At 42.2% G+C, this 27,652-nt stretch overlaps 1 protein-coding gene across 2 annotated transcripts; it reads right to left on the minus strand.

Annotated features, from left to right (window-relative positions):
* Positions 1–12: 12 nt before the first annotated feature.
* On the minus strand, positions 13–27,583 carry LOC118105972 (protein yippee-like 2). 2 transcript variants are annotated; one of them, XM_035154059.2, is made up of 5 exons: positions 27,427–27,583; positions 19,729–19,960; positions 18,144–18,187; positions 17,299–17,407; positions 13–362 (listed from the first exon to the last, which is right to left on the minus strand). In XM_035154059.2, exons 2-5 carry the CDS (start codon positions 19,843–19,845, stop codon positions 156–158), a joined length of 477 nt encoding a protein of 158 aa, XP_035009950.1. In that variant the 5' UTR covers positions 19,846–19,960; positions 27,427–27,583; the 3' UTR covers positions 13–155. The 2 variants fall into 2 exon arrangements, with proteins under 2 accessions (XP_035009950.1, XP_035009951.1); XM_035154060.2 differs by lacking the exon at positions 13–362 and adding an exon at positions 11,710–14,377 and having other exon boundaries at positions 27,427–27,581.
* Positions 27,584–27,652: the final 69 nt, after the last annotated feature.

Below are 27,652 nucleotides of genomic sequence, written 5' to 3' on the forward strand. Positions count from 1 at the left end.
AAACCCTTTTTATATATATATATATATAGAAACAACAACACTCGTCATAAAGTTTTTATTTCTTCGAGTCTGGCAGCAAAAGCAAAGTTTTCAGATTAAATTGGAGACCCGTTCTTGGTGCATATTTTTAGTCAAGCAGAGCCACGATGAAGCTGTCACAGCAGCCGCAGCAGCTCTGGAGGTGGAGCTGGGATCCAGTCACTTATAATGAACTGCGAACAGCGTCGTCTCCTGACAGATGGCGAGTATCGGCTCCTCCTTGAGACGTAACGACCCCGCCAGCAGGACGGCCGTGCTCCCGGTGAGGATGATAATCCTTTTAGGGTTCTGCAGGAGACGGGAGTGTCCGCCCACTCATAAATCTGCAGGAAGGAGCAAATGTAAATCTTTTAAAGTTTGACTGTTTCAAATCAAAGTTGAATGTGAGACTTTTATGAATCTGAGGCCACCCTGCTGCACAAGCCTTTATTAATGAAACGTTAAAGATCGACCTGCCTCTTCATAAATCCTGCAGGACTGAAGACAGGCTGCAGTTTTATAAATCCTTCACTAACGGCCTGCGTTGGCAGCACCACAGTGGACCCTGAAGAATGCAGTGCACAGACTGCAGTGTTTCAACTTCCTCAAGACCAAGTAGCTGTGTATATAAACTATGAGCCTTTAACTGTTGGAAATAATCTTTGGATTTCTTTTCACGGCATCTAAAGATTCAGTTTAATTGAATACATGATGGTGCCCAACAACACCACACATAACTAATATAAGTCTTTACTTCTTCCGTACCAGGTTTTTATTTAACTGAATTTCCTACTGAGACTGATGAACTGACTTTCAGTGGACTGTGAGAAGACTGATCATGCCTTTGTGTGAAAAACAAAACAAAAAAAAACCACGAGATGAGCAGGCATCCGTTTTGAAACCGACACCTTATTTCTATCTTTCTGTTGGATAATGATTCTCTTGGACTCTTTGTCTTTCTCTGTGTCTTAACATACGTAGCTCTGAAGCTCTGCTTTAGCTGTGTAGCTCTACAAAGTTGTGACACTGGGTATTTTACAGACACTGGTCAAATAGTATCTGCAAATAATTCTTAAAAACACAAAAGAAAGGGGTTAAACAGCTTGGAAAGCAGATGGTTGAATGACAAAAAAATATATTTTTATAGCCCCACTGATTTTTTAAAAGTTGAATCTTAAGATGTCGTTATCAAACCCTCATGACCAAGAGTCTTGATATTTGACAGTTTAACCCAAAACTTTTATTATAAATAACCATAAATAAAAAGAAGACATAAACAATCAAACATACAAAACTTGTGAAAATGAATATTTTTTTACATAAAATATAAACATAAATGCACATCTCTTCTGCATCGTTTATTCTGTAAAATCAGTTCGGAATCCAACCAAATCTGTTTGGATATTGGCAAACACAAATGTCAATATCAATTTATCGACCAACTGATAACTCAGTCGGCCTCTAATTCTTATTATTAGACATTTTGAAGTATATTTCCCATGTGACCCCCACCCATCTGCTGCCCCAACCTGGTTCAAACAAACTCAAGTATTGTTTGCAGTACTGTTGGCTCCAGGTCTTTGTATGTAATAATGATTTTAGCTGTGTCCTGCCATTTCTCCCACACACGAGCAAAACAGTAGCTAATTTCATTAGAAACATCTGGAATATAAAACAAATTAAAACACCACAGAAGAAGGATTTCATCCACTTTTGCTGGTATTACAAGTGTCTTGGAAGATGAATGCACCTTGAGTGATGTTTAGTTGTATTTTTCTTGCCCAGATATTCTTTATTAACCTCCCTCTCTCTGTCTGTGTCCCCTCTCTTCTCTCGGGTCTGTGTCTGTAGTCCTACCAGCTCAGCCAGCCTTTCAAACTGCCTCACACTGTAGTCAAAGAGAAACAAATACTCACATAGCAACAGTGGAATATGTCTTTGTATGATATACTAAAACTTTGTTGGTGGGTTTGTTTTTATTTTTTCAGTTTTTGAAAATAAATATTTCAACTCGTTAATACGGACCAATGTGGGACTGTTGTTATTTTCTGCTCCATGTCAGCTGAGTTCATGTGATTAGGAAATATCGGATCGCTGAGACAACTAAACGTCCATTTAAGATGATTCAGATTTTGGACATAACAGCTGTGCCTCTTTCCTGTTTTTTCCTCTATGTTTTTATGCTTCAGTGCTGGCGACAGACCCAGACAGTATGTTGTTGGGAACGTTTGACAAGAACGTTTGAGAGAATTTCTTCACAGTTGGTCAAAAGTCAAGGTCTCTGTCACCTCACAAAAAACACATTTTGTTTCCTTGTGAACATGAAATATTAGGAACACCTCGAGAGAATGGGGGATATCCAGACCATATTCAAACTAGATTTTACAAGTGTAATAATGTAAATTGCAGTATTCAGGATTAGTCACTATTGGTAACAAACAAATGATCAGTTTTCACTGGGACTCAAAGATGAATTGATGTGTTCAGAGGTCAAAGGTCACAATGAGGTCAACACTCACTAGTTGGCAGAGGCATACAATCACTGGATCGTAATTCTAGTTCTTCCTTTTATTATTCGTGGAAAGGCTTGATATTACATAACACTGACATTGATTTATTACCTCAACGGTTGTATTAATCCTTTTACCAGCTGATGCAACATGCAGTGAAAAAACCTCGAGGAATTCCAACAAGTTAAATAAGCAGCTGCATCATTTCAGATTGTTTTTTTTAGAAATACTTTGTTGAATGATCTTACTAATGACAGTGTTTTCACTATAAGTTATTGTGTGTTTGTGTGTGTGTGTTAGTGTGAGAGAGAGAGATTGGATGAAAAGTGTGTGTTTGCTCAGTAATTGTCTTCTACATGGGCCCATAACCTCACATCTACATCAGAGTGAAGCTAAAATCCTAATGTTCTTAATTGATTTTATTGTGGAGGTGGATTTTTTTTCCCAGTAAAAGCATTGACTTGTAAGATCCTAAGTGCTTTGTTGGCATTGAACGGAAAATAAATTATTGTTAAATTAGTTGCAAAAAAAAAATAGAACTTTGTATAAGTCTGTTGCTGCTGCTCCTACACTGGAAACAAAACACACACACACACACACACACGCATCCCCCCGCCCACCCATACACACAATTTGTAAGGCATTGCAGGACTTGTGAGTAAATGAATCAACGTAATCTGAAACCACTGTGCTGAGATTACAGAAATCCATAATCTGGGCTAAAGTGTGCTCCAGGATCAACCACATCTGATAAGAGTCTTATTTCCTTGTTGCTGCAGTGCAACAGAGCCCCACTGAGACAGTAAGATAGAAGCTACTTCAAACAGTATGGAGCTAATGTCGTGTTTTCTTGTTTGTCTCTTCTGTTTTTTTATTGTTTGTCACTCTCACGCAAGTATATCAGCTTTTGAGTTAAGATTCTCTTGATGTTTAAAAAAAAGAAAACCTATTGAGATTAGAGCCTTGGCATTACTGACAACTCAAAAAAAATAAAATGGCCAAGTGCATAGCTTCACCAAGGACCAACAGTCCCCTTGTGAAACCACATTTAAATTCACAGGATCCAGATTCTCATTTGGATCTGCACCAACGTGCTCACACTCATAGATATCAGTCATCTACATGTGCCGGATTTTTTTCATCAAGAACCTGGGAAATCTGTGAAAACGTCATAAACGATCTCACAATGTGATTGTTATTTAAAAAAACATCCCTGAAGCTGCCCCCAGATCCGGATCCACATCAACATTTAATGGGTCCTTCCTTGGGTCATGCCCCAGCCCTCCAGTAGTTTTTGCATAATCCTGCCGAAGAAAACATTACCTCCTTGGCAGTTATGGCACTTACTAGAGAGCAAACCTATGCTAAGGCCCAGAAGTCCTTGAATTCAAGTCTTATAGCTAAGGCCACATTGTTATCTCAACTAGAAATTGATGGCAGTAACTGGTTTCTCTGTTACCATACAGCAGCTGATAAAAAGCCTACCCCCGTGAAACTACGTTTAAACCTGCTAGATCTGGATATTTAGTTCCGCACCAAATTGCGCACACTCATAAATATCAGTACCTTAAATGTGCCTGATTAGATCCAAGAATTATCCTCTGGGAAATTAGTTAAATGCAAAACAACAACAAGTAAATAAAAGTGATGAAATAAATTCCTTTCGTCCGGATTGGCGCCAACAAACGGACGGGAGTGTAAACATACGACCTTTGGCTGAGATAGTGAACAACAGTCGAGTAAATATTTATCCGACAGAAAAACGTTGTTATATCACTTATTTTCACAGTTAACGAGTCACACCTGGTGTCAGGTACACAGACCAGGTGTGACTCGTTAACTGGCTCCATGGTAACACTTCAACCTGCAGGAGTCCTGAACAACAACAACAACACCTCTTCTTCTTCTGTGGTTTAATCCTGACGGACAAACAACAACAAGCTGAGGAACAGTTCAACCACCGAGGCAAGTAGTTGATTGTAGTGACGTGAGATTTTGGGATCAGGTAAATGACATTGCTTTGAGTTGAAGGTTCTTTTCTCAGACGTTTGCCAAATGTGTTGATTGTATTTGTAGCAGTGAGACTTTATTCAGAGTGACAGACCAGTGACAGCTGTCAATAAACATCAGTCAAACTTCAACTGGACAATCCATAATTCACCAGATTTCAATTTGATTTTGAGATCGATTAAGCTAATTCTGGAGTGGACCTATTGTATTGTGCGTCCCTGCTTTGTGATTTGCTTTGCTTTGAGACACTCAGGTTTAAGTTAGGCCAAGCTATGCTGGGGAGCCGTACAGTGATAAAACAGAAATGGTGTGATTTGTCCCATTTTATTAACACGTGCAACAAAAACTAACAAAGCCACTGTTATCAACCAAAATGAGTAAACTGACGTGGACCAAAATAATTTGGTTCAGAATCGTTTCAAGCCTAAAAAGGAAGAACCAACAGCTGCTTTTCAGTGTATGGAGTCCTGAATCTGACAAAATACAAAATGTTATCCGTTAAGTCAAATATATAATTAAATACATCAATAGAAGAACCAACAGCTACTTTTCAGTGTATGGAGTCCTGAATCTGACAAAATGTAAAATGTTATCCGTTAAGTCAAATATATAATAAAATACATCAATAAAAAGTACTATAAAACAAAAGATTAAATTAGTGTAGAAGAAAAATATTTTCGTTATGGATTAGCATGCTAACTATTTCTGATTAAACAGAGACGTATTTTTAAGAACTGTAACTGAATTGTATTTGAGGAACATCCAAAAACCCAACATCTTTTCGTTAACTGTAACATTTTGAGTGTGTGGATGGGGCTGGGGGCCTGTAAAGCACTTTGTATAAGATGTGCTTTACAAAAAGTCTGATTAAACGTTAAGTTGGAAAAAAAATTCAACTCCTCACAAGACTGGAACAAATGTTTGGCAGTATCATTCAGTATATGACAATATCATTATAGCATCATTTAGCAATCAGAGTTTTACTACATTTAGTCAGTTTTGGTGCTCCATACTGTGTCATGGGGAAAATTGAGTCTGTAAATACATTTTGCTTTCTTATCGGACATTTTACATCATATATACAAATCATAAGCTTTTTCTTTCACTTTTTGTTATAATGCACCAATTGTTACAGTGGAAACACAGTAGAAGCAGCATGGTACCTCACATATTAGTCTTTAATGTTGTTGGCTAACTCGTCTTTGAGTGAACGTCTTGGCGTGTGTGAGTGTAAAAGCAGATTTCTGGCCTTGAGCATCACAACCAGTCAGCACTGCTTGTTCTCTTCTCCCCCACTGCCTACACTTCTCTCGATGTCCTCCATCAGCAGTGGGCAGGTTAAACCCCCCTGTCTGATTTAAGACGTGCTACAGTATGCAGTGGTGCTGTGTTGTTTTGTTCTGTGCTGCTGTTATGTCACATGGGTAATGTGGTGGGTGGTGCCCATGAGAAAGGCAGGCCGAGCTATTTATAGTCTCTGCAGTCCTGAGCTGGGCTGCTTTACAGCCCGTCTCCTGGCAGCAGCAGCAGTGGTGGGTCTGTTTGTCTCCCCTCTGCTCTCCAACACAAGCACAACCACACTCACATGTACAATATACATACTTTAAATCAGCAGGTACACTGATGGCTACAGGCTGATAGTTCACAGTCTAATGGAAATTCCTAACCGGCACAGGGGTGAATAAATGTGTGACTATAAAGCTGTGACAGATGCTAAAAGAACATATAAAAAACACAAGACAGGTCAGTGTAATAATGTCAACACGCATCACTCTGTTGGTTGCACAATGTCAGGCTTGTGTATCTGTGTAGGACTAAGTTGCGCTGTACAGCTGTTCACGTCAGTGTCCTCTGCACACATGTTTCATCCCAGATCACAACAGCTTGCAAAACCTTGTTTTTCCCTATTCTTTCCTGTTTGTGCAATTGTCCTGGAGGAGAGTCACGTGTGTTGAATTGTTTTAATAATTCTTCAGGGAAAGGGCAAATTTATGTTTTTCTTAACGTTACATTGGTGGATCTTATAACTCTGAATCAAACCAAAGGAAACGGTGGGAAACCTTGACCTCTCATCTGTATTAATACCACTACAATAAACAGCAACCATCACAGCAAAATAGGATCGTATACAAATATTGTTCGTTTCAAACTTAAAATACTGGGCACAAGATGTCCCCTTCTTCCCTGGAGAGTAAGCTGGCATAGATGCAAAAAAGTGTGTGTACACTGGAGGCGTCGGATTTCCATGTCCAGTTAATGGACACTGATTTCATACAGTGGACCTTGACTTTCAAAACTGTTGTGATGTCCCTGAGCCCTGCTGCACGCCCTCTTGTTAAACGTCCACTAAGGCCCAACAGTCTCTTCACATTCTGTCAAGCTGCACCCACTGGCACACTCATAGAGATCAGTCCCCTCAACGTGCCTAATAATTTTTAATAAATCAGAACCATGAATTATTCCCTTGCAAATCAGTGAAAATATCAAAATACACCATATTTCTTAATGTTAAAGAAAGTGCTTAATTCCTGGATCTGCCCACTGATGTGGTTCTGACCCAGAATGTAATGGGTTCTTGCTTGGCTCGAGTCCCATCCTTCAACCGAGTTTTATGGAAATCTGTTTAAATGGACAGTGTTGAAACCATGACCCCCATAGTAGAGGTAATAAGCAAAACAATGAGATATACCCAAGTAGTTTCTTTCCTGACTGTCCACTGAGGGAATCCAGAGGTTGTAGATGCTCTTATATCTGTGATGCAAAGGGAGTCCAGCTGGAGAATCGTAGCTCCACCATCATGAGGCAGTGAGGGATGCCTGAAAGGAACAGCCTTTGTATTGTGAAACCACCTGAACACTCTTACTGTTGATGGAAGGGTTTATCTGTGTCAGCCCTCTGAACAGCAAGGTGTCATCACTGGGGCCGCCCTCACTGAGGCCCTTTTTCAATGTACTGCTTTGTGCTTGCCTTGCACATTGCACTGTGGCCTGGTTGGCCTTGTCCTGCTTTTTGAGAGCCTGACACAGATATGAGGTCACGGGCTGAGAAAAAAAAAAAAAGCCCTCCCCTCTCTGCTGAGGCCTGTGGGCACTTCTACCCGAGTAAACAAACAAGCAGTCGGCACTCTGCTTCCCTCAGGGGCCGATGATTCCCCACAAAAAGAAGACTGAGCGACAAAGGCAGCTTTTAGATGCTGCTGCAGACGATCCCCCGTGGACATTTCATGCTTCCTATTGATCGACAATATCTGGTGCCACTTAGGTGAATAACAGAACCTTTTAGAAAAAAAGGTTTATTTACTTTAAATGCACAGAAAGGTGATTGAGCGTCCTCGTGAAGCTCTCAGTTGTTTGTGCTGCGGGGCAACAGACTTGAAGGAGAATGATGAAGCGCTTGTGTTGTCTGTATGATGCAGCTGGAAAAATAAATTAAAGCAATTAATCAGGGACGGAGGCGTCATCGTCAGGCTTGTGGCTGCCATTTAGCTTGTGTTTTTCCCTCAGCAGTACTAAAGTGTCACGGTGGTGGTTCTGTGTGTGTGTCTGTGCATAGTGGATGATAACGATGAGCTATTAGACTTTAGAGGCTTCTGTGTGCACGTTCATATGAACGGGTGTGTTTGTGTTTGAGGACCAGAAGAATAAAAACATAGAAAGAGTTTAATGGAAACGTTTTTGGGAGTGTGTTGTTTCTTTGCAAAGAGTTGAGGATATCATTACCACTTTCATGTCTGAACACAATTTGTACACAGATAGCTCAGGGAGGGACTCCTGCTGGTTGTTTAGTATAGTTTTATATGCAGGTTTATCCATAGGCTTCTCCTCCTCCTGCTGCTCCTCCTGCTTCTTCTCCTCGTCCTGCTTCTCCTGCTGCTTCTCCTTCTCCTCTTGCTTCTCCTTCTCTTTCTCCTCCTCCTCCTCCTGCTTTTCTTCCTTCTCCTCCTTCTCCTCCTCTTGCCACTCCTGATGCTTGAGATCCTCTCTCTCCTTCTTCAGGGAGAGTTGAGAAGTCAGCTCCTCCACTTCTCTCTGCAGAAGCATTTTCTCCTCAGCAGCATTTTTGTGGAGACATGTCATCTCCTCCATCAGACGGAGAGCGTACTGCTCCGCCTGGAAGGTTTGCATCTGAGACTTGACTGCTTTCTACAGCTCAGCCTTCAGGTGGGTGGCCTGCTGCCTGGCTCTGAGGTTGTCAGCTTCATACCTTTGACTGATCTCATTGTATGAAGCTCTTAGTTTCTCCAGGTAATCTAGGAGAGCCTTATTTGTGCTCCTCTCGGCCTGCAGCTCCACAGCAAACCTCTGCTGGTTGATTATATGAGCCTCCTGCAGCTCCTTGTAATGTCTGTGGAGGTCTTTCTCCTGGTTCTGCTCGGTGGTCTCATCGGTGGTGATATCTGTGGTGCTGAGGGTTTCGCTGTCCTCCTCCCAATTCTCAGGCTGCTGTGTTTCTTCATCCCAGTCACCCTCCTCCTCCCAATTCTCAGGCTGCCATGTTTCTTCGTCCCCGTCGCTTGTAGCTTTCTTCCGGGGATTGTAGTTCAGCCAACTTTTCCAGTGCTTGGCAAAGCTGGAGTCTCCACTCACCGCTGGCCCTCTCCTTGACCAACAGAAGTTCAAGATATTTGACTTCTCGTTGAAATGCCCGGCAGTCCATGCAGTTATCCTGAGCTTTGACCTGTCTAGCAGTTCTTCTGTTGAAGGTCATGGTGATCAGTTTGAATCAGGAGCAATCTTACTGTTCAGCTGTTGAAGTCTTTTCCTCCTCACAATGGTAGGCCACAAGGTGATCAGTAGGAAATGATGTGAGTAAGAAGCTGCATTCTTATATATATATGTGTAGAATGTTCAAGATCAAAGACATTTCATCAAAGCCATTTTTACTAACAGTACTATACTGTACTGTATCGTTACAATGTTTACAGAAATAATGCTGTAGTTTGTTTGATGTTTTTATCTGTGTGTGTGTGTGTGTGTGTGTTTAATGTTTTTATCTGTGTGTGTGTAAGTGTGAGCAGAGGCTGTATCTGCAGCCTTGCGTGTCTCTACACGCAGACTTAATGGTGTGTTTTCAGAGGAGTTGCTCACAGGACGGTAACAAGCTTTTCTAAAGTTCGAGAGATACCTGCACAAATACACAGTTGTAGGTTTTAGCAGGTAGCGACAACATGAACACAGAGAGAAAAATTGTCTTTAAACCCATCATGACCCAGATGTGATCGCTGCCTGCCATCACAACATACGTGAACAAATCTAGGTCACATTGGGGTTACAAATCACATTGGTGGTTATGTCCTGCTTTGCCTATTTTGCACATCAAATTTAATCATTACACATGTATAGTAATCCAGACAGTCAGCCCCCTGCCCTACTTGCATCTGAGAGAGTGAAAGAGACAGAGGCACAGACATAAACACAGACGTCAACAAAGAGACAGAGGAGGGGTGGGCACAGTAGACCCAGACAGAGCATGACACCCACTCCTCCGCTGCCCTGCTTTAGGGGAGACAGATAGAAGAGGGTGAGAGAGAGGGAGAGAGAGGGTTGCTAGGAGACCTGGCCCAATGCAAACACAGCACCATCTGCTGCAGTGAGATTTGGAGTGGGTTAGCCAAGTCAGACGGAGAGGGAGAGACAGAGAAAGACACAAGCCCAGGGGGATCATTCAAAACAACACCGCAGGGAGAGACTGGGGACAGAGGGAGGAGAGGAAGGGACGAAGGATTAAAACAAAAGAAGAAAAGGAGAAATAAAAAAACAAAGATAAGAGTGGGTGCGAATGAGGAGGAAAGTAAGCATGAAGAGCTTGATTCATGTATGACTAACAGGTGCAACTCTTACACCACCCACTCATAAGCCTCCTCCCTGCACACACGCTAACACATGCCAACAGACACCAACACACGCTAACACACACTTACACACACATCTTCAAATCCACTCACACAAAACAACACTCACCCTCTTGATATTTTCTGTTTAAGTGAATTTGAAAACTGAAAGAAAACAAGTAACTGCACTGATGCTGCTGTTGTTGGCCGTTTTGTTTTTTACAGAACAGTACTATTTTACCCTATAGTAACGGTTGGTGCTCTTGTTACCATGGGGATAATAAAATGTCCCCATCTGATATCACTACTCAGTCGCAGCAGGCTTTGTGCCCACGTCCTCTGATGAAGCCTCAATGCAAACACCCACCTCATAATTACATCAAATTACTCATTTCTCTCATCATTATTTTTTTTTATTATTATCGGTGCATTTAATTACACAGGAATGTGTAGAAATTTGTGTGTGGAAGCTGTACTTTCACATTTCCTTTGCAAATCCAAAGTATTACATAAAGATCAGCAGGTTTTCTGTTGAAACTGTAATTTGTGCAAATCATTTTTATCTTTTGGCTTCATAAAGGAGCTCACGAACTACATGATGTAGATGTTTTTAAATTTTAAATCAAGATAATACAATCTTTGTCTTACAGATATAAAGTCGTAAGCAACTTAAGACCTTTGCTCAATTTCAAAACAAAAGCTTCCATTTGTCTGGTATGAGCAGAAGCTTATGGCTGATATTAGCAAACTTGCTAAAAAGTATTTGGTCAAAACTGAGCTACAACCAGAATCTAACTTTTTGACTTCCCATTTTACTGCTTATATCAGCATCGCAAGGTAGCTTAGCTCCACCCACTTCTTATATATTTATTTTGATGACCCAACATTTTAGTATTAGTTTGTAATAAAATATAAATAAGACTGTAGCGAAATTCTAAATCTAAATGTAGAACATATTTTGTTTACAATGTTTAGATTTTGTGTAAGGTGTGTGTGATGATCAAAACAGCATAAACTGATGTCAGTTACACATTTCAAATCCTTCAGACTTAAAATAACTTAAATATAAAATAATTTGGTCTTGCTTTAAATAAACATGATCTCAAAAACATAAAAAGCCTGCCCTACGAACTTGGTGAACTTTGAAATATGTCGTCATTAACTGGACAGGAAGTACTAAATGAAAGACAACCAAAATGCATGATGGGAAATGTAGGTTCCAGTGTTAAGCCCATAGGGACTTAAACTCTTGGCCACTATGACTTAATTTTGCGAGAAATCTTTTCAAAATCTGACTCCCAGCATGAAAGGGTGGCACATAAAGACACAAACTATATTCCATACAGATATCAAGGTGCTTTTTATTAGATGAAGATCCAATGATATATAGTCAACATCAGCATCCTCCTTTACAAAAGACATTAAAATTGAAACATTTTCAGTATAAAAGTAGTATCGTACAGCCAATGTGGGGTACCAGAGAGAAAGCATGACATGTCCTAAATCATATTCATTCATTATCATATGGATCATAGATAAAACACAATACATTAACACTATTTACAGTCTGTAACACAGAGGTCGACATTAATGGTAATCCTCGTGGTGAATACAGTAAATAGAATATATTCATATATTAAGATCTTTTTGTTTACAAAATCATAATGCATTACATATATCACAGAGAAAGGCTATCCACAACCTTGGCTTTCAGCTATACACACACCCCCTTGTTCTGCAACACTTTGCCCAAACAAGATTCATCTTGTTTGGGCAACTTATTGTTGATGGGTGGCTTCTTTGGTTGTGCTGGGTTTCATGTCGTAGCCTCCGACTGAGCGGGCAGCTGCTGAGTATTACTGAGGAGAGTTAACCGTTTACTTTGAGTTAACAGGGTAACACCATATACAGGGCAACTTCTAGAGCAGTTTTCACAATAACAGGAAACTACATGTGACAGGGCAACTCAGTTTGTTTTTACAATCTCTTATGCTTTTGGGCTCTTACAGCTCAAATGAGCGGTGATCTATCTCATTAGATGTTGTATTACAGCACAAGGTTTCAGTGCAACTCTCATACACGTGAAGTTTTTCTCTTTTTCCACAAAAACATGAGGACTGAGAACAAATCTGATCAGAAAGCTGTAGTTTTAAATCTAATTCGAAAATAATACATTTTCATAAATGTTGCCACAAATATTACCCAGGTATCATAACTCAAAGGTCCATGATGCATGAGGACTATTAAGTGAGTCAACTGAGGTGGAAAAAACGTGAAAAATGATCTAAATCTGAGGCAAAACCGAAAAAGATAATGTCTTGGTACAAACAAATTATAAAATATATCTATCTAGTGCATTGCTTCACAATGTTGCCCAGTTGGTTTGTTATGTTAGTGAAAGTCGGTGTAACAGCAGTTAAACAACCGCCATCCCAGACTGAAATAGAGCCTAAGAGTGATGGGTATTACCTGTTTATACATATGCATCTTTAATGCACACCTCTGTGGTCATGTCTATACCTCGTTACTTCAGTAAAAATCATTACTTACTATTTGAGTTGATTTTTTTTTTACTATTTTCATTTTCCCTAAGCCCATGAAACCAGTCATGCTTTGGCCATTTGTGTTTTCAAATCAAACTGAGTAAGTCTGTTTTTTGTCTGATAACAGTGGTTGTGTTTGTGTCTGAATGATCACTGGCGGGCCCCCACTAGCTGATGGAGCCTCGTCATCGATGGTCATTGACCAACAACAGAAACCTTTGGGAATCCCAGCGAAAGTCGCTCACCTGAGACAAGCTTATGTTGTATAATTCTATGTGACAAAGAAACAAAGGTGGACGCAGCGATTCCGCCGGCACCAGACATACAAAGGAGGGATGACGAGATCACTTTACATGACACTACGAATCGAACGAAGAATAAACCCCAGGGGGAGCTGCTCTGCTGCTGCTGCTGCGAGAGCAAATTCCTGCGAGGTTTTAGGACGAGCCAATGGCCGTCGTTCTGTTCGCTGTGGGCTCACTCTGCTCGTCGTCAACTGCATCACCAGCAAGACGTGGAGTGGATCCCGGCCAGAATGCCATAAAGCCTCTGCATAACTGGATCAGGATCTTCTCCTCACCACCATACTGAGCTGAGTGAGCCCCCCCGCCCCTCCCCACGCCCATTTGCTCAGGCCTCCGTGCCAAGCCTCAGCACCAGGCCTCATCACTGGCCCAGCTGGCACGGCCCCGATCAGCTGGATTTTAGCTCATCTCATTCATGCTACGGAGTGAATGTCCATCAGCGCTTCAGGCCAATGAACCCACGCCATGCCGTGCCGTGCCGACTGCCCTCCTTCCGGCTAAATTTCCACTGAATCACCTGTCAACAACTGGCTTTAACGTCATTGTTAGACAAGATGGAGCGCTTCAGACAATGTCAATGTTTCCTAGAAGGTATAAAAGGAGTGTTATCACCTTTTTAAGAGTTATCGAATCATGTTTCAGAAACAAACAAAAAACGAGAAAAAAAGACATCACTATTGCTGGCCAGTCACCTAGTCCTGCTAGCTGCATACAAGCCTGCCTAGTCTGTCAAGCTGGGATGTTTGGGATCTTGATGTGTGTGTGTGTGTGTGTGTGTGTGTGTGTGTGTGTGTGTGTGTGTGTGTGTGTGTGTGTGTGTGTGTGTGTGTGTGTGTGTGTGTGTGTGTGTGTGTGTGTGTGTGTGTGTGTGTGTGTGTGTGTGTGTGTGTGTGTACATCAAGAGCCATGGTAGGGAGGGATTGGCAGAGAGTTACAAAGGTTAATGGTAAATCAGCCAAACCAAAGTCACACACTCACCCACCACACACGTTCCCCCCCTGCTCCCCCTCCTCTATCCATTTGTACCCCCCCTCCACTGTTGCGGTCAGTCATGTCCCGGGTGCTTGTCCCTCAGTCCCAGCCGTTGTCCTTGATCATGTGGGCCAGCTCAATGATGAACTTGCCCTCTTTATACTTCTGACTGCTCTCAAATGCATGTTCCTGGAGGGCGAGGCAGAAGGCAGGAGAGAAAGAGGGACAGCATTTAATTCAAATGACAGATGGACTGAGGATATTAACATGTTTATATCTCTGACAGAGGGCAGGATAATGAAGGGGAAAGACACTAGCAACCTAAAAAAAAACAGTCCAGAACACTCTTTGTAACCCTTGACTCCTTTTTGTCCTGTCTCTGCTCGTGGCTCTTTGTTATACAAGCGTCAGTCACTAAACACTGAGGAGTCTGCAGAATGAAAAGTGATTGGATCATCGTACCTTATATTGGCAGAAATGAGTCTCTAACCACAAACAATCTGCCACAGAAAAAAATAGAAAAAAGGCCACAGGCAGTTCCAACACTGATATAGTCTACTCTACTTTAGCAGGCTGTAACATGTATTGTTAGGCGTGTAATCCAAAACTCCTCTGGAGAATGTAAACCACATGAAGCCAGAGTTTGGGCAACACACATACTTATTATCTTCACTAAGTAGCATATATCAATTTAACCCATAATTGTACATTTTCACCCTTTATTTATTAATTTATCCTTATCATAGGCTATCCAATGCTAACTGCATATACATATTATGAAAAGCATGACTTTACCATCATTAGCCTAGCTTAATGATATAAACCTAATAAGAGTAAATAGCTTGTAATAAAAAGTACAAGGTTAAAAACCAAACGTGATGCCAATAGAAAACCTAAAAGCTTAATGTGTTCTATGGTTTATATAAAAACTTGTAAACATCAAGATATTTCCATTGGACTTGGTTACGTTAAGATTAGCAATTAGCATAACTTTTAAGATTAACTATTAGCATAACTTTTTTAAATCTTAATATTTCATTGTGAAAAATGTAACATTTACACCTGTGGGCATTATTTTTGACACCGCTTAATTTTGCCAAAACTTTTTTTGCCATTTCAGATCACACACTAAACAGCAGAGCTGCAAATCAATGCTGTTAAAATGGCAGAAAATGACCTCTGCTTACTGTCCAAGTCCATTACCGACATTGTGTTCCCTCTTACAGCCCAATCGTTCTCTGAAAGCCTTTCTTGAAAACGGCATCACACAACAGGCTGAAACAAACGCACTTTCACCGTGGAGCATCTGCATCTTGTTTTGTGTTGGGCTATTTTGGTTGCGAGCTGCAGACGCACATTATCAGATTTCCCGTTGTAGAAGTGCAGTGGGTCAAACCTCTCAATAGAACTGTGACGAGTGCAGAAAATCAACACTGCTGCAAGTGATAATAAACAGCAAGCCTCCGTTAAGATCCTAGCCAGTGTTTGTGAGCGTGTGCATGCATGTGATCTGTTTTCTTTGCCTTGTGGGGTCCTGACAGGAATAGACACTACACAGAAGAGTAGCTACATTTGAAGCTGGTTTACCAGGTGTTTTCCAGGCACCACGAGGAAAAAAAAGCTATTTTTAGGCAGAGAGGTTAAAGAATCGGGTTGGCGGTTTAGACACGTAGCAGTGAACATGATCGTCAGAGGTCAGGCAAGGAGAGCTGGTCACCGGAGCCTTCTCAGAAGTAAAAAAAACAAGGCGTGTGCATATGTTTGTGTATGTGTGTTAAATCTATGAGGGTGCCCTATAATGTAAACTCTCACCTTCATTCTGACAGGGTTCAGTGATGACAGTTGCACATGCTCGAATCTGTTGATATATGATGACCGCTAACGTGTGGATTCTGTTTTGCTCTCCCTGCCACGGTTCCTTAAATACCATCTGTGCTAAATTAATATAGCACGTGTATTTTGATATGCTATACTATGCTATAAACAGACACTCACTGTATGCAAGGCTCTGATATTAGCCAGGCTGTCAACCTTAATTTAACACTGTAAGTGAGTTTAATCAACAATTACTGACACTGAGCAGTGATGGCTGTGATGTAAATTAGCCACATGAAAAGGAGCTCAACAGCATGGTTCCAGTAGTCAAATTGCTATTCATGTTTTGAATAGAGCTTATGATTATCAGCCATAATATTTTAACCATCCAAGGTAGACCTACCACAAGCTAAGAGATGTGAAACGATGAGGCCACAAGTTTGTATAACATCGACTGCGTTGTAAGAAAAACATGTTTTACTTGCAATGTCAAGGAAAGTACAACACTACCCAGAATCCTCCGGTGTAATAGCAACGTTGCTGATTGGTGAACCTTTCTGTTACCATGGAATGGAACTTAGAAAATCATGCATTGATGGACGCCCGAGTGGTGACTGCAGTTGGGAATGAAGCACTGCACCATGTCACTGACAACACTAACACTACTAGACCATGTTACTAAACTACACACTAGATAGCAACACTATATTAACAACAAGGTTAAATTGAAGAAGAAACGCACAGGAAGTCGTTGGAAAGTTGTTTCAACACTCTGGAAATAATTATACACAGTCTTGTACCTTTTTTTCGTTTTCCCCTATGTTTTCACTCCAAAACAAATGTTTTCTGGCCACGATTCATCTTGTAGCTGGTCGACATGGTTGCAGGCTTACAACTCTTTTTAAAGGAAAAGGAATGGGAAATTAACCAGAGCCTGTTACGCTCTAAAACACAGCTACCATGTCTAGTATAAAAGCCACTAATGTATTTCTGACCTACGAGACATATGAAGTGATGAATCAAGACCTGATCAAGATATTTTTACTTCCACAAGACTCATCACAAGTCCCTTAAGATAAATTAAGACTTTGCCTTCTTGTCTCCATCTGCTCTGAGAAATCTGATTAATAATTCAGCCCACAGCCGCACTGACCCTGACAGAAGAGGAGGTCCAAACATAATAAGGGCGAAAATAAAATTAGGTTGTGCCATAACAGCAGCCTCCCAGTTTATCGTCCTCTAACCTTGGATGCAGTTTGCGGTGCCGTGCATCATATCAGCCGAGGGACACTTACGTATTTCCAGCCCAGGGTCGTCTTGCAGTTCTCACAGTAGATATCTGCTACTGCGTGCAGGCCTGTGAGCAACACTCTCTCCTCTGCAGGGCCACACCCGACGTTCACCCTGAGAGTGGGAGAATCAGTGAAAAGGAAGGAGACACAGGCAGAGACAGTGAAAAACTGTTTAAAAAAACCTTCACTTTGTGAAAGTGTCTCAAACTGCTCAGTTGCATCTACTGTATGATGAGCTCTGAGTGAGTCACCACCTCACGCCCACTCGCCCAGCGCATACTGATAGGGCACCGGGCCGCAGAGCATAGATTCAAATGGTCTAATTTCAACACTCAATTCAGCTTGATAATGACAGCGCTGCGAGGCACAGGCTGGCTCCATCTGCTTCAGAGCCACAGAAACAACACCACGTCTTTGTGGAACAACCTGCTTTATAAACCCACTTCATAGCACCTGGATATGTTAGATCACTTTGGGTCCTGCATGTTTTTCCTAACCCATAACAAGTCACCTGCAAAGCCATTAAACAGGAGGATCTAAATGCTTCCAATAATCAAAACCGGCCTGTACAACCCCCCAATTGTCATCCCGTCACACCGAATGAAAAATATTGACTGTTGGTTTTCAATATTCTATATTTGCAACATGAACAAAGAATCCCTTTTTTAACCCCAATTTTATTGTTGACATTTTGCATACAAGTTAGTTGGTATTATCTGGCAAATATCACGTATTAACTGATTAATTCTGGTTTATCAAACAATTATTCTAATAATAATTTAGGAGTTATCCAGAGTATTTTACCTGAACCGCCCAAAGTTACACCCTTGGTTTGGACAGATACTCACACTGAGTTAAACAGGTAGGCTCTGCCCTGGCTGCCCTGGAATGACTGCAGAGACAAGATGAGACAAAGATAGGGGTTAACAATAAGAATCTTCTTTATCATACAGTGTGTTCTCCACAAATAGGTTTGTTTCCTTTATAGAAGAAACTGCAGATTTGAGATTTTCGTGTGGATACCTGACCCAAGCCCGTCGGGACCAATGGGACAAACATTTTGAAATGATATTTGGGTTCCATTTGGGTTCTGTCATGTAGACTGGGCTATCAACTTAAAGGCACACTGTGTAGAATTTAGTGACATCTAGTGGTGAAGTTGCATGTTGCAGCGGAATACCCCTCACCTTAACCTCCCCTTCCAAACATGACAGAGAACATGTGGTAGCCTTCAGTTGTCATAAAAACTCAAAAGGTGTTTAGTTTGTCCAGTTTGGACTTCTGTAAAAAAACAATTCATACAATTTAGATGATCACACACTAGTGAAAACATCATTAGGATTAGTTTATATTCAATTTCTGCCAATAGATCTCTTTTACCTAAATCTTACACCAACAACACCAACTCAGCGCAGCTTATTGTTATATCATTATATTATATCATGAACTTAATCTGGGCTTGGTTCAGGTTAGGACAGAAAAAACAGAATGCATGTAGAGTTCAGGCTTGGTTAGTTTTACTGGTTCAGAGAGTAAAATTCAGCCTGAGCCACATTCTTATTTGAGACAGGCCTTTTACTTTGTGGAGGATGTTGGGGATCTTTCAGCAGAAATGAAATATAATAGTCATAATTATCTTTTCATTAGTATGGAATCACATGAAACTAAGGGACAAAACCAAACACTGGCTCTAGAGAGGGCCTTTCACATTTCTACATTACCTGATGGCCAATGTAAGTTCTCCTACACACTTGTAATTAGATTGGCAAGAGGTTATTCATCTGGCTGAGATTTGTAACTTCACTGCTAGATGCCACTAAATCCTAAACACTGAACATTCAACACAAAGTTCTTTAAAACCAGTGGAAAAAACCTCTTAATATTTACTTTAAATTATTGACTAGTCTCATAGTAACAACTAATATTCTACTGATGTCACCATGGTGGATTTATTCTCAAGTAGCTTTACCACAAGCAAAATAGTCTATTTGCCAATACAAGAGCAGGTATTATTGGCAGCTGTATTGTGATGGGCAGACATGCACGGGTGAGTATGTTGTCATAATTGCTCATGGAAAAAGGGATGGTGCATTCATAATCCAATTCACTAACCAGTTTATAACATAATCCATGTTCAGGCAATAGTGAGGCAGCAGCTGACACATACATACAGGTGTTCAGCCTGATGTTTATTTTTATAAATCCTAATCCACTTTTCCTTTATCTTTAGCCAGTCTCTAAACTCATGTCAAGTGTTGTAAACTAAAAGAGACAAACACAATAAAGTGAATTACTTTTTACGTTTAAGTAAAACAAAACCTGAAGCTGAGCTGCTTGAATGTAAGTCCTGTCTCAATGGTTTCCAGGGGCTACCACTGTTGGTAAGGTGAGTCAAGTCACTGGAGCGGAGCGCTGCCGATGCCGTCGGGTTACCTTGGAGATGAGCTCATCGTGGTTGGCCAGGTGAGCTCGGCAGTGGATGCAGCTGTAGGTCCGGTGGCAGCTCGGCAGGTACGCCTGGAAGGTCTTGGAGCGCGTCATTCTGACCATGGGCGGGGTTGGCGGGCGGTGCAAGAACGGACTGCCAGCCCAGGTCGGCTCACAAGGGAAGCACCGCAACACACAGGTGAGGGCCGTGGTGGGCGGTGGGTCGGGAGGCGAACACCTGGGGGGTAAAACAGCACCTAGTGGTTACATGGTTGTGTAACAGCTCCTTCCTTAAGCGGATGTTGCGCACTGAGCCACAGGTGTATAATTGCTGATGGGATTACAGTCTGCCCTGAGAACTCTCCAGCCTGCTTGCATCTGTCAAACTCCTAAAACCTCGAAAAGCTATGACGTGATGAGACAGGGTGCAATATTAATAAGCTGAAAACACGAAGGGAAATCTACTACAGGAGATTCATTCAAACTCAGTACAGGTTTTCTCACACAATAAACCAACACACCAATACACAACATAGTCATAGCCGGTCAAGATACAAAAGCATGGTCAGACACAAACAGGTTTAGTTTATGACTTCATTCTTGCAAAACTGTCATGTTTCAGTGCTAAATAGCTAAACTACCACACTTAACATGGAAAGCAAATATTACCATGTTAGCATATGTGGTTGTGAGCGTGTTGGCATGCTGACATTATCAAAGTCCTGCTGTGCCTAAGTACAGCCTCACGGAGCTACACGCCTGTAGACTTTATCTTGTTTAAGCTAAAATACAAAATGTGAGAGCTTCCTGCTTCTCTCCAGTGTTTAATACCATTGCTACTGCACAACTTCTTGTTTTGGGACCATTGTATGGAAATGTCCCCTTGCAATCTGGGAAAATATGATGATTTCACACAATGTGGCATTTTATAAATCAAGCAATTCACCAGTAGGTCAATTAAGTATTGGCTGAAAATTTTAAGTAAAAGCAGCCAATTTCTTGTCCACTGGTCTCCACTCTGCACTGTCTCCTGTTGAACGCAGGTCTTTTCAGTGCACACCGCCGGCAACGCTAGCTCACATTCTGTGTTTAAGTCTATGAGGCTGCAGAGATAATCTTCTTACCGTAGCACAACTGCGAGGATCAGGCTATGCTCTCTCCATGATATCCAAATAGACCGAGCCCTTAAAATACTTGTGCTGGTATGCCCTGGTGACTGAGAAGATTAGCAAGCTGGCCTGGGAACCCATCCCAAAGGCTTGGGGGCCATAGGACAGGGGTACGCTATGATTATACAGTAAAAACTACTAAAGAGTTAAGAGGCCTTTGTTCTCTTTGTTGTGGTGCAGCTGTTGTCTTTGTAGTTTTATTCTATAAGTCAACTTTAATCTTGAGATTGTAATATATGCTTTTATTTTCTCCCGATTATTATTAATACAGGAGCCGGACTCCTCGCCACAACAAACAAGGGACAGCACATTACCCCAAGTTTAGTGTCCCTGGCTTACGGGGAACTTATTTTAACATTTAAGGCTCGCTTTCTCAGACCCAAGCACATCACTGATCTTCTGACACCATTCGTGCCCAGTCGCAACCTGAGGTCCTCATCCAAGGATCGGCTCGCCATTTCACAAACTAGGCTTAGGAACAAGGGTGACAGGGCTTTTAATCTAATTTAAATTGTAAAATGAGGCTTACTCCCTGTTGCCAGTAGGTGCTATCACTATCACTACATACAGACTAATAGATCTGTTCAGGTCAAAAAAACTCTTGTTTCTCTTCAGATTGTATAAACTTTTTACTTTTGCAACATCTAAGACATCAAAGGAATCTATGACCACTGACATTATACAGATACAACAACCTGTATAATAAAACCTTGATTATGAAAATAATCAAGGTGGTTTTAATCTCAATGGTGAGATGACCCTCACCGAATTTGAAGTTGATCTGATGAAAGCTCTAGGAGGAGTTCATTAAAATACACAACGTGTAAAATGGCAAAAATTTACAATAAATCCAAAATTGACAACTTCCTGTTGCTTTTTTTATAATACTCCTTGAGACTTTTTTGTGCGTCTGGTCATGATACACGCGTGTACCGAATTTCGTGAAAATCGGTGAAAGCGAAGTAAAGGGCTGCATTTTTTTTGGGGGGGGGGGACTTTTGAGCCATTTTGCCACGCCCAATTCAAATTACTCCAGAATACATAAATTGTCACCACTTTTGAATTGTCTACTATTTCAACTACTCTTCTTTCTCATTTGAATTCATATAGAAATCTTGACCTTTCAGACTTGACAACAGTATTTCTTGTCATCCACAAGACTTTGACTCTATATGAAAGTTCTGTTGTAAATTTGACGAGTTGTTTCATCACCTTCACAATATTTGGTCCCCTTATGTCCCCTCTCCTTCCTGTCTGTCTTCACTGAACCATCTGGAAAAACTAATAAAATACTGAATGGGAGCAGGAGGCGTCTGTGAGTTCAGGACAAACAACTCGGAGGCAGAGCGAGCGAGCGAGCGCAGCCTCATTACTTTACTGCTCTTCAGTGCGATTGTTTTTAGTGTCGGACGGAGGCTGATAAAGGCTCCAGTGCTAATGGGAAGGAGCGGGGGGATATAAATAAATAAGGCAGAGAGACGTGCCCTTGTTTTCTCTCCTCTGACTCGGTGCCAGCGGTGTGGGATTGAGGCACAAAGACGCGCTCAGTGCAGTTGTCAGAGCTGACCCCCCAACACACACACACACACACACACACACACACACACACACACACACACACACACACACACACACACACACACACACACACACACACACACACACACACACACACACACACACACACGTTTAAGTCAAAGTATATTTTGTCCTCTTGGTTAGAGTGAGTCAAGGAAAAACTTTATGAAGCTTCCTCACAGATTTGTTCCAAATTATTGATTCCTGGTCGGTACGGTGGAGCAGTGGTTAGCACTGTCACCCGACCTCAAGGCCTGACGTCAGATTGGCCCCAGCTTCCCCCAACATTTGAAGACATCACCTTGAGCTTAATAAAGATATTTAAAGGACATTTTTTGTTATCTGTTGTAATAATTTGCAATCTGATTACAATTAAACTTTAAGATGTAGGTGCTGTTTGTAATGAAGGAAGATAAGCTTGAGCTTTAGATTCGATCACATTCAATTTAGGCTTCTTCTTTTAAAGTTGCACAGGAGCGTTTCCAGGGACTTTGGGGGCTGAGGGCATAAAGGGACCCAAAGTGCCCCAGCAAGAAACATATGATACCAAACTATTCCAATCTTCAAACGATTCTTTTAGTATGAAAATTAGAAATAAAGGGCAGACTTTGCATACACATAAATAAAAGTACATTCTGAGTGCAAGCCCCAACCACCTCTAAACATAGCCACTAAACTCACTAAAAAAAAGATGACTGACTCCTTTCCCATTGCCAGTGGAGGAGTTTGCCTTCCAGTTTTTTCCCCCGGTGCATCATGTTCGACATCACAAACTAAGAAGCTCTCACCTCGCTGTCTTGCCAAATTAGCGCCTTCACTCGAGTGTCTAATTTCCATCACCAATCATAGCCAGAGCCGATTAAAACCCCTGTCTACTGCAGAATCCTTTGACCTGGGAGTGAATGCTGTTTAAATCCATTCCCACTGCAGACAAAAGCTAGATGTTACCAGGTGTTTTGACCAGTGGAAAAGGGGCTATAGGATTTAATGGAGTTCTCACACAATTGTTGTTGCTCTGGATGTAATCAGCTGTTCTCAGGGGCCCCTTCTCAGCTCGGGGGGCCCCAGGTAATTGCTTGCTTTGTCTACCCTGTTGCAATGCCCCTGATGCTGCATTAGTCGCTCAGGACAAAATGTCTTGAATGTAAACATGGTATCCACCACAGCTGACGACATGGTGGGACAGACGTGATGTTTACTCCAACTAGCTGCAGTAGGGATGCAGTTACAGTTAGCTGCCAGCGTGTTGACATACTCCCTCTCCCAATGTGCTAATGTGCCTTTAACGGAGTGATATTCACCAGCAGGGCAGCGTTACACGTGTCACACATCTTCTTGAGGGTCTGCAGTCGCTCTCTGAGGTATCACTTCATTAAAGCCCAAACAACAGTAGCGGCAGTGTTGGTAAGTGGCTTCGGATGAGGACAGATGCTTCTTACTAATGTGATTAAAAATATATTCTAATGCCGTCACTGTGTGGGAAGTGGAGGCCTGAGCCGAAGAGTTTAGTTTACTGTACAACTAAAATGTTTGACTATTCAATGGATTAAGTCATTTTCAAGCACAAGTGACAAACAATTTATTTAGTTATAAGCGTTTGATGTTTATTGTATTAAAAATATATTAATATTACTCTTGTCTGACATTTTATTGTCCTACAGATGCAGATAAAGATAAATATATAGATTTATAGATGCACTGGTTAGTACTGCCACATCACAGCAAGAAGAGCTCTATGTGGAGTTTACATGTTCTCCCTGTGTCTCTGTGGGTTTTCTCCAGGTTCTCCTAAGTGGAGACTCTTAATTGATCATAGGTGTGAATGGGAATGGTTGTTGTTGATCAGCCCTGCGACACAATGGTGACCTGTCCAGGGTTTAACCCACCTCTAGCCCAATGTCAATTAGGATTGGGAACAACCCTCAGAGGATAAGCGGTATAGATAATAGATGGATGGATAATAACCGTATATATTTAGCAGATGAATAGCGATGAAAAGTAGCTGCAGCCATGGTTTTGATTTAAGAGGTATAAACTCTGACACTGTATAACAGTGACATAAACATCTGTAATTAAAAATATAGTTTGGTTTCTCTCACCGTGATGACAGAACAACAACAAAAGGGAGACAGGCAGCTCTAAAGATGAGAAGTGAATGACAATGTCCTGGACCTGTTCAAGGCCGAACTGTGACGCTGATTGACATTTCATCAAGAACAGTATGACAGCGCACATCTCGGTGGGTGGACACACTTGAAATTCATTTTTCAAGGAAACATATTTTGTCGGGGTAAAGGTTGTTGCTGATGGCACGCTGTAAAAACGCTGATGCAAACAGGCTGCTCTGCACTAAAAAAAACAACTCTTGACAGAATAACAAATTACATAAATAATCAGATGACAAGAAGAAGATATCGCAGAGATCCCGACAGGCTCCAGCAGCAGGGAAATGTTTATCAAATCAGACACGTCAGGACAGAGACAGTCTGCGTAACCTCACAGCGTGTGTGTGTTTTGGTATTTGTCCATCTTCTACCAGTTTATCTTTCAGACTGCCTGGCCTGTGTCGTCTCCTCGTCCGTCTCTACGCCTCTCGGCATGTTTGTGTATACATTTTTTTCTGCTGTCACTCTGGCTATTCGTCAGTGCTGCCGCGGGTCGTTTCAGGTCGCCGTGCCGTCCATTCTGGTCATTTATGGGTGTCATCACAAAAGGTTACGTGCCACGAATCTCACCAGCCGAAAGGGCCCTTGTATCCCAACAAAAAATCCTTTGTTATGTAACGCACTGATGCTGCCGCTGCTGCTGTCTACGACAATGATTGAGAGCAGGAGAGATGGAGGGGAGGAAGAGATACGAGGGTAGAGAGATGAGAGGAGGGGAGTCAGCCGGGGACAGGGAGGAGGCAAAATGAATGAAGGAGCAGTGTGTGTGTGTGTGTGTGTGTGTGTGTGTGTGTGTGTGTGTGTGTGTGTGTGTGTGTGTGTGTGTGTGTGTGTGTGTGTGTGTGTGTGTGTGTGTGTGTGTGTCGCTTCAAATGAGCTGTGTGTCGTACGCTGCCCACGAGCTGCACCGACACAGTTGTTGTGTACTTTCACCCTGCTCTCCATTCAGTGTTGCACCAGGACCAACAGCGTGCAGCAGCATGACATCACCGACTACAGGAGGAAAAAAACTCCCCTGTGCCCCCTCTCACTCATATCAAATCTCACTGAGGAGGCAATGCCCCTGCATCCCAGGTGTGTGTGTGTGTGTGTGCGCGTTACTGTTGCCACGTTTTATATTCGTATCTTCTTCTATTGGTCGTGCACACAGACGACAGCAGCTTTATGGAGGGTGATGCCTGTTTTTTCCGGCGGCTGAGATGTCTCACACCAACGCTTTAATGGAAAACACGAATGCAAAAAAACAACACAACTGCAAAAGCCACAACACCAGCGCAAGTGACAAGACAACCACAAAAGCCATAACACAAATGCAAAGGCCATAGAACGGTCATGACCACAAAGGCTTACTTGATCGCATAATTTTCATTGTCAACATAATTTTTTGCTCACTAGCTTTGTGGTTGTGTTTCCGTTGTGCAGCCGTTGCAGTTGTGTTGTCACTTTTGCATTTGTATCGGGGCTTTTGCAGTTGTGTTGTCACTTTTGTATTAGTGTTGTGGTTTTGATGTTGTGTTGTCACTTTTGTATTAGTGTTGTCACTTCTGCAGTAGTGTTGCAACTCTTACATTCAGCTTGTGCGAGGCGTCTCGGCCACCGTAGCATTCAGCTGATTTTGACACACAATCTGCTGTTACGTGTACAACTCCTCAAAGAAGCACTCACTCATTGTACTTCTTGATCATTGTGGTTATAACTCATACTTTCCTCATTTCCAAGTTGTTGCTAACACATGACAACACTGTCATGATACAAAAAAAACTACAAAAAACTAAGCAGGTGATGTAATAAAAGAGAGATGGTCGGCACAACACACCTTACGCAACTTTGTTCATGCAAACAAGTTCTGTGGTGTAGATCACCTTTCAATGCCTCCAGCTCTCTGACCCCATCATCTTCGATCACTGAGTACTGACCCCTAACGTGATCAATAACTATCTATATGCTCGCTCTGCAATGAAAACAGAGGGAAGGCTGTGCACTCCTGAACCGTTTGCACTCAGAGACTTTATTTTGTAGATTTCCTTGGAGGTGGATGGTTGCAGACTTTTTACCGGCAAGTCTACATGTCACTGACTTGTAGAGGCTGATAGAATGAGTGTCACATCATCTATTGAGTGTAACACAACAAACACAGAACAACTGTGTGTGTGTGCGTGTGTGCGTGTGTGTGTGTGTGTGTGTGTGTGTGTGATTATTGGGGATGATTATAGTGTCAGTGGCAGTGCTGCACTTTATCTGGGGCAGAACTTCAGCCACCACACGGAGCACAGATGGTGGGGATGCCTCAGCTCAGCAATGCTGGAAACGCGCACGCGCACACGCAAATCCTTCAACACCATCACTGACTTTGACACATCGATGGGAATCAGGTGGTCAGTGTTCACGACCACATCGTGACGTGATAACCCCGCATTGATCACAGCTGACGCGCGCAATCACTGCCAGGCGCGTGCACGGCGGATGATGGCGCATACGTGCACGGCTGCCACCACGAACAGCGTGCGTGCTAACAACAAGCAGCAGATCCCGTAGGTCCACCACAGAGAGGACGCATCGCGCACACAGAGACAGCATCAGTCCACGCACGAGGAAGAGTTTGGACATATGTGTGTTGACAACATATAAAACCCCAATTTGTCCTTTTGTTGTCTATTTACAAAACGTGTACATGCGATCTATGCTCAGAAAAAGTCTTGCACAGCCTGCAGCTCCACGGAGGGCTTCGTGGAGCGACGTGAGGAACGTGCGTAACAACAAATCCAGCGCAGCGCAGAGGGAAATCACTTTACCTTTGGAGGGGAGAAAAAACTGCGGATCTCCACGTAGCCAGGAAATGTGGCAGCTCCTTCCTCGTGTCAGTGGCAAACCCCACAGCCCGCGATGCCTCCAGCCGCGAGTCTCCGGCGCTTCTCCTCGGCCCAGCGACTTCTGCAGGAGACGCAATGTTTTGACGCGCAGCTCAGCTCAGTTTAGAAGAGACAGAGACAGAGAGGGATGAACCAGTCAGCCGGAGAG

Source organism: Hippoglossus stenolepis, chromosome 4 (genome assembly GCF_022539355.2).
Source record: "Hippoglossus stenolepis isolate QCI-W04-F060 chromosome 4, HSTE1.2, whole genome shotgun sequence".
In the NCBI taxonomy this organism is placed as follows: Eukaryota; Metazoa; Chordata; class Actinopteri; order Pleuronectiformes; family Pleuronectidae; genus Hippoglossus; species Hippoglossus stenolepis.

Excerpts from the sequence above, each read along its gene's own strand:
- LOC118105972 (XM_035154059.2), bottom strand. The coding sequence starts at position 19,845 with ATGGTCAGAATGACGCGCTCCAAGACCTTCCAGGCGTACCTGCCGAGC. Across the intron at positions 17,408-18,143 it reads GCCTACCTGTTTAACTCAGT|GGTGAACGTCGGGTGTGGCC; the intron begins GTGAGTATCTGT and ends TCCCACTCTCAG. Across the intron at positions 363-17,298 it reads CGACCCTGGGCTGGAAATAC|ATTTATGAGTGGGCGGACAC; the intron begins GTAAGTGTCCCT and ends TCCTTCCTGCAG.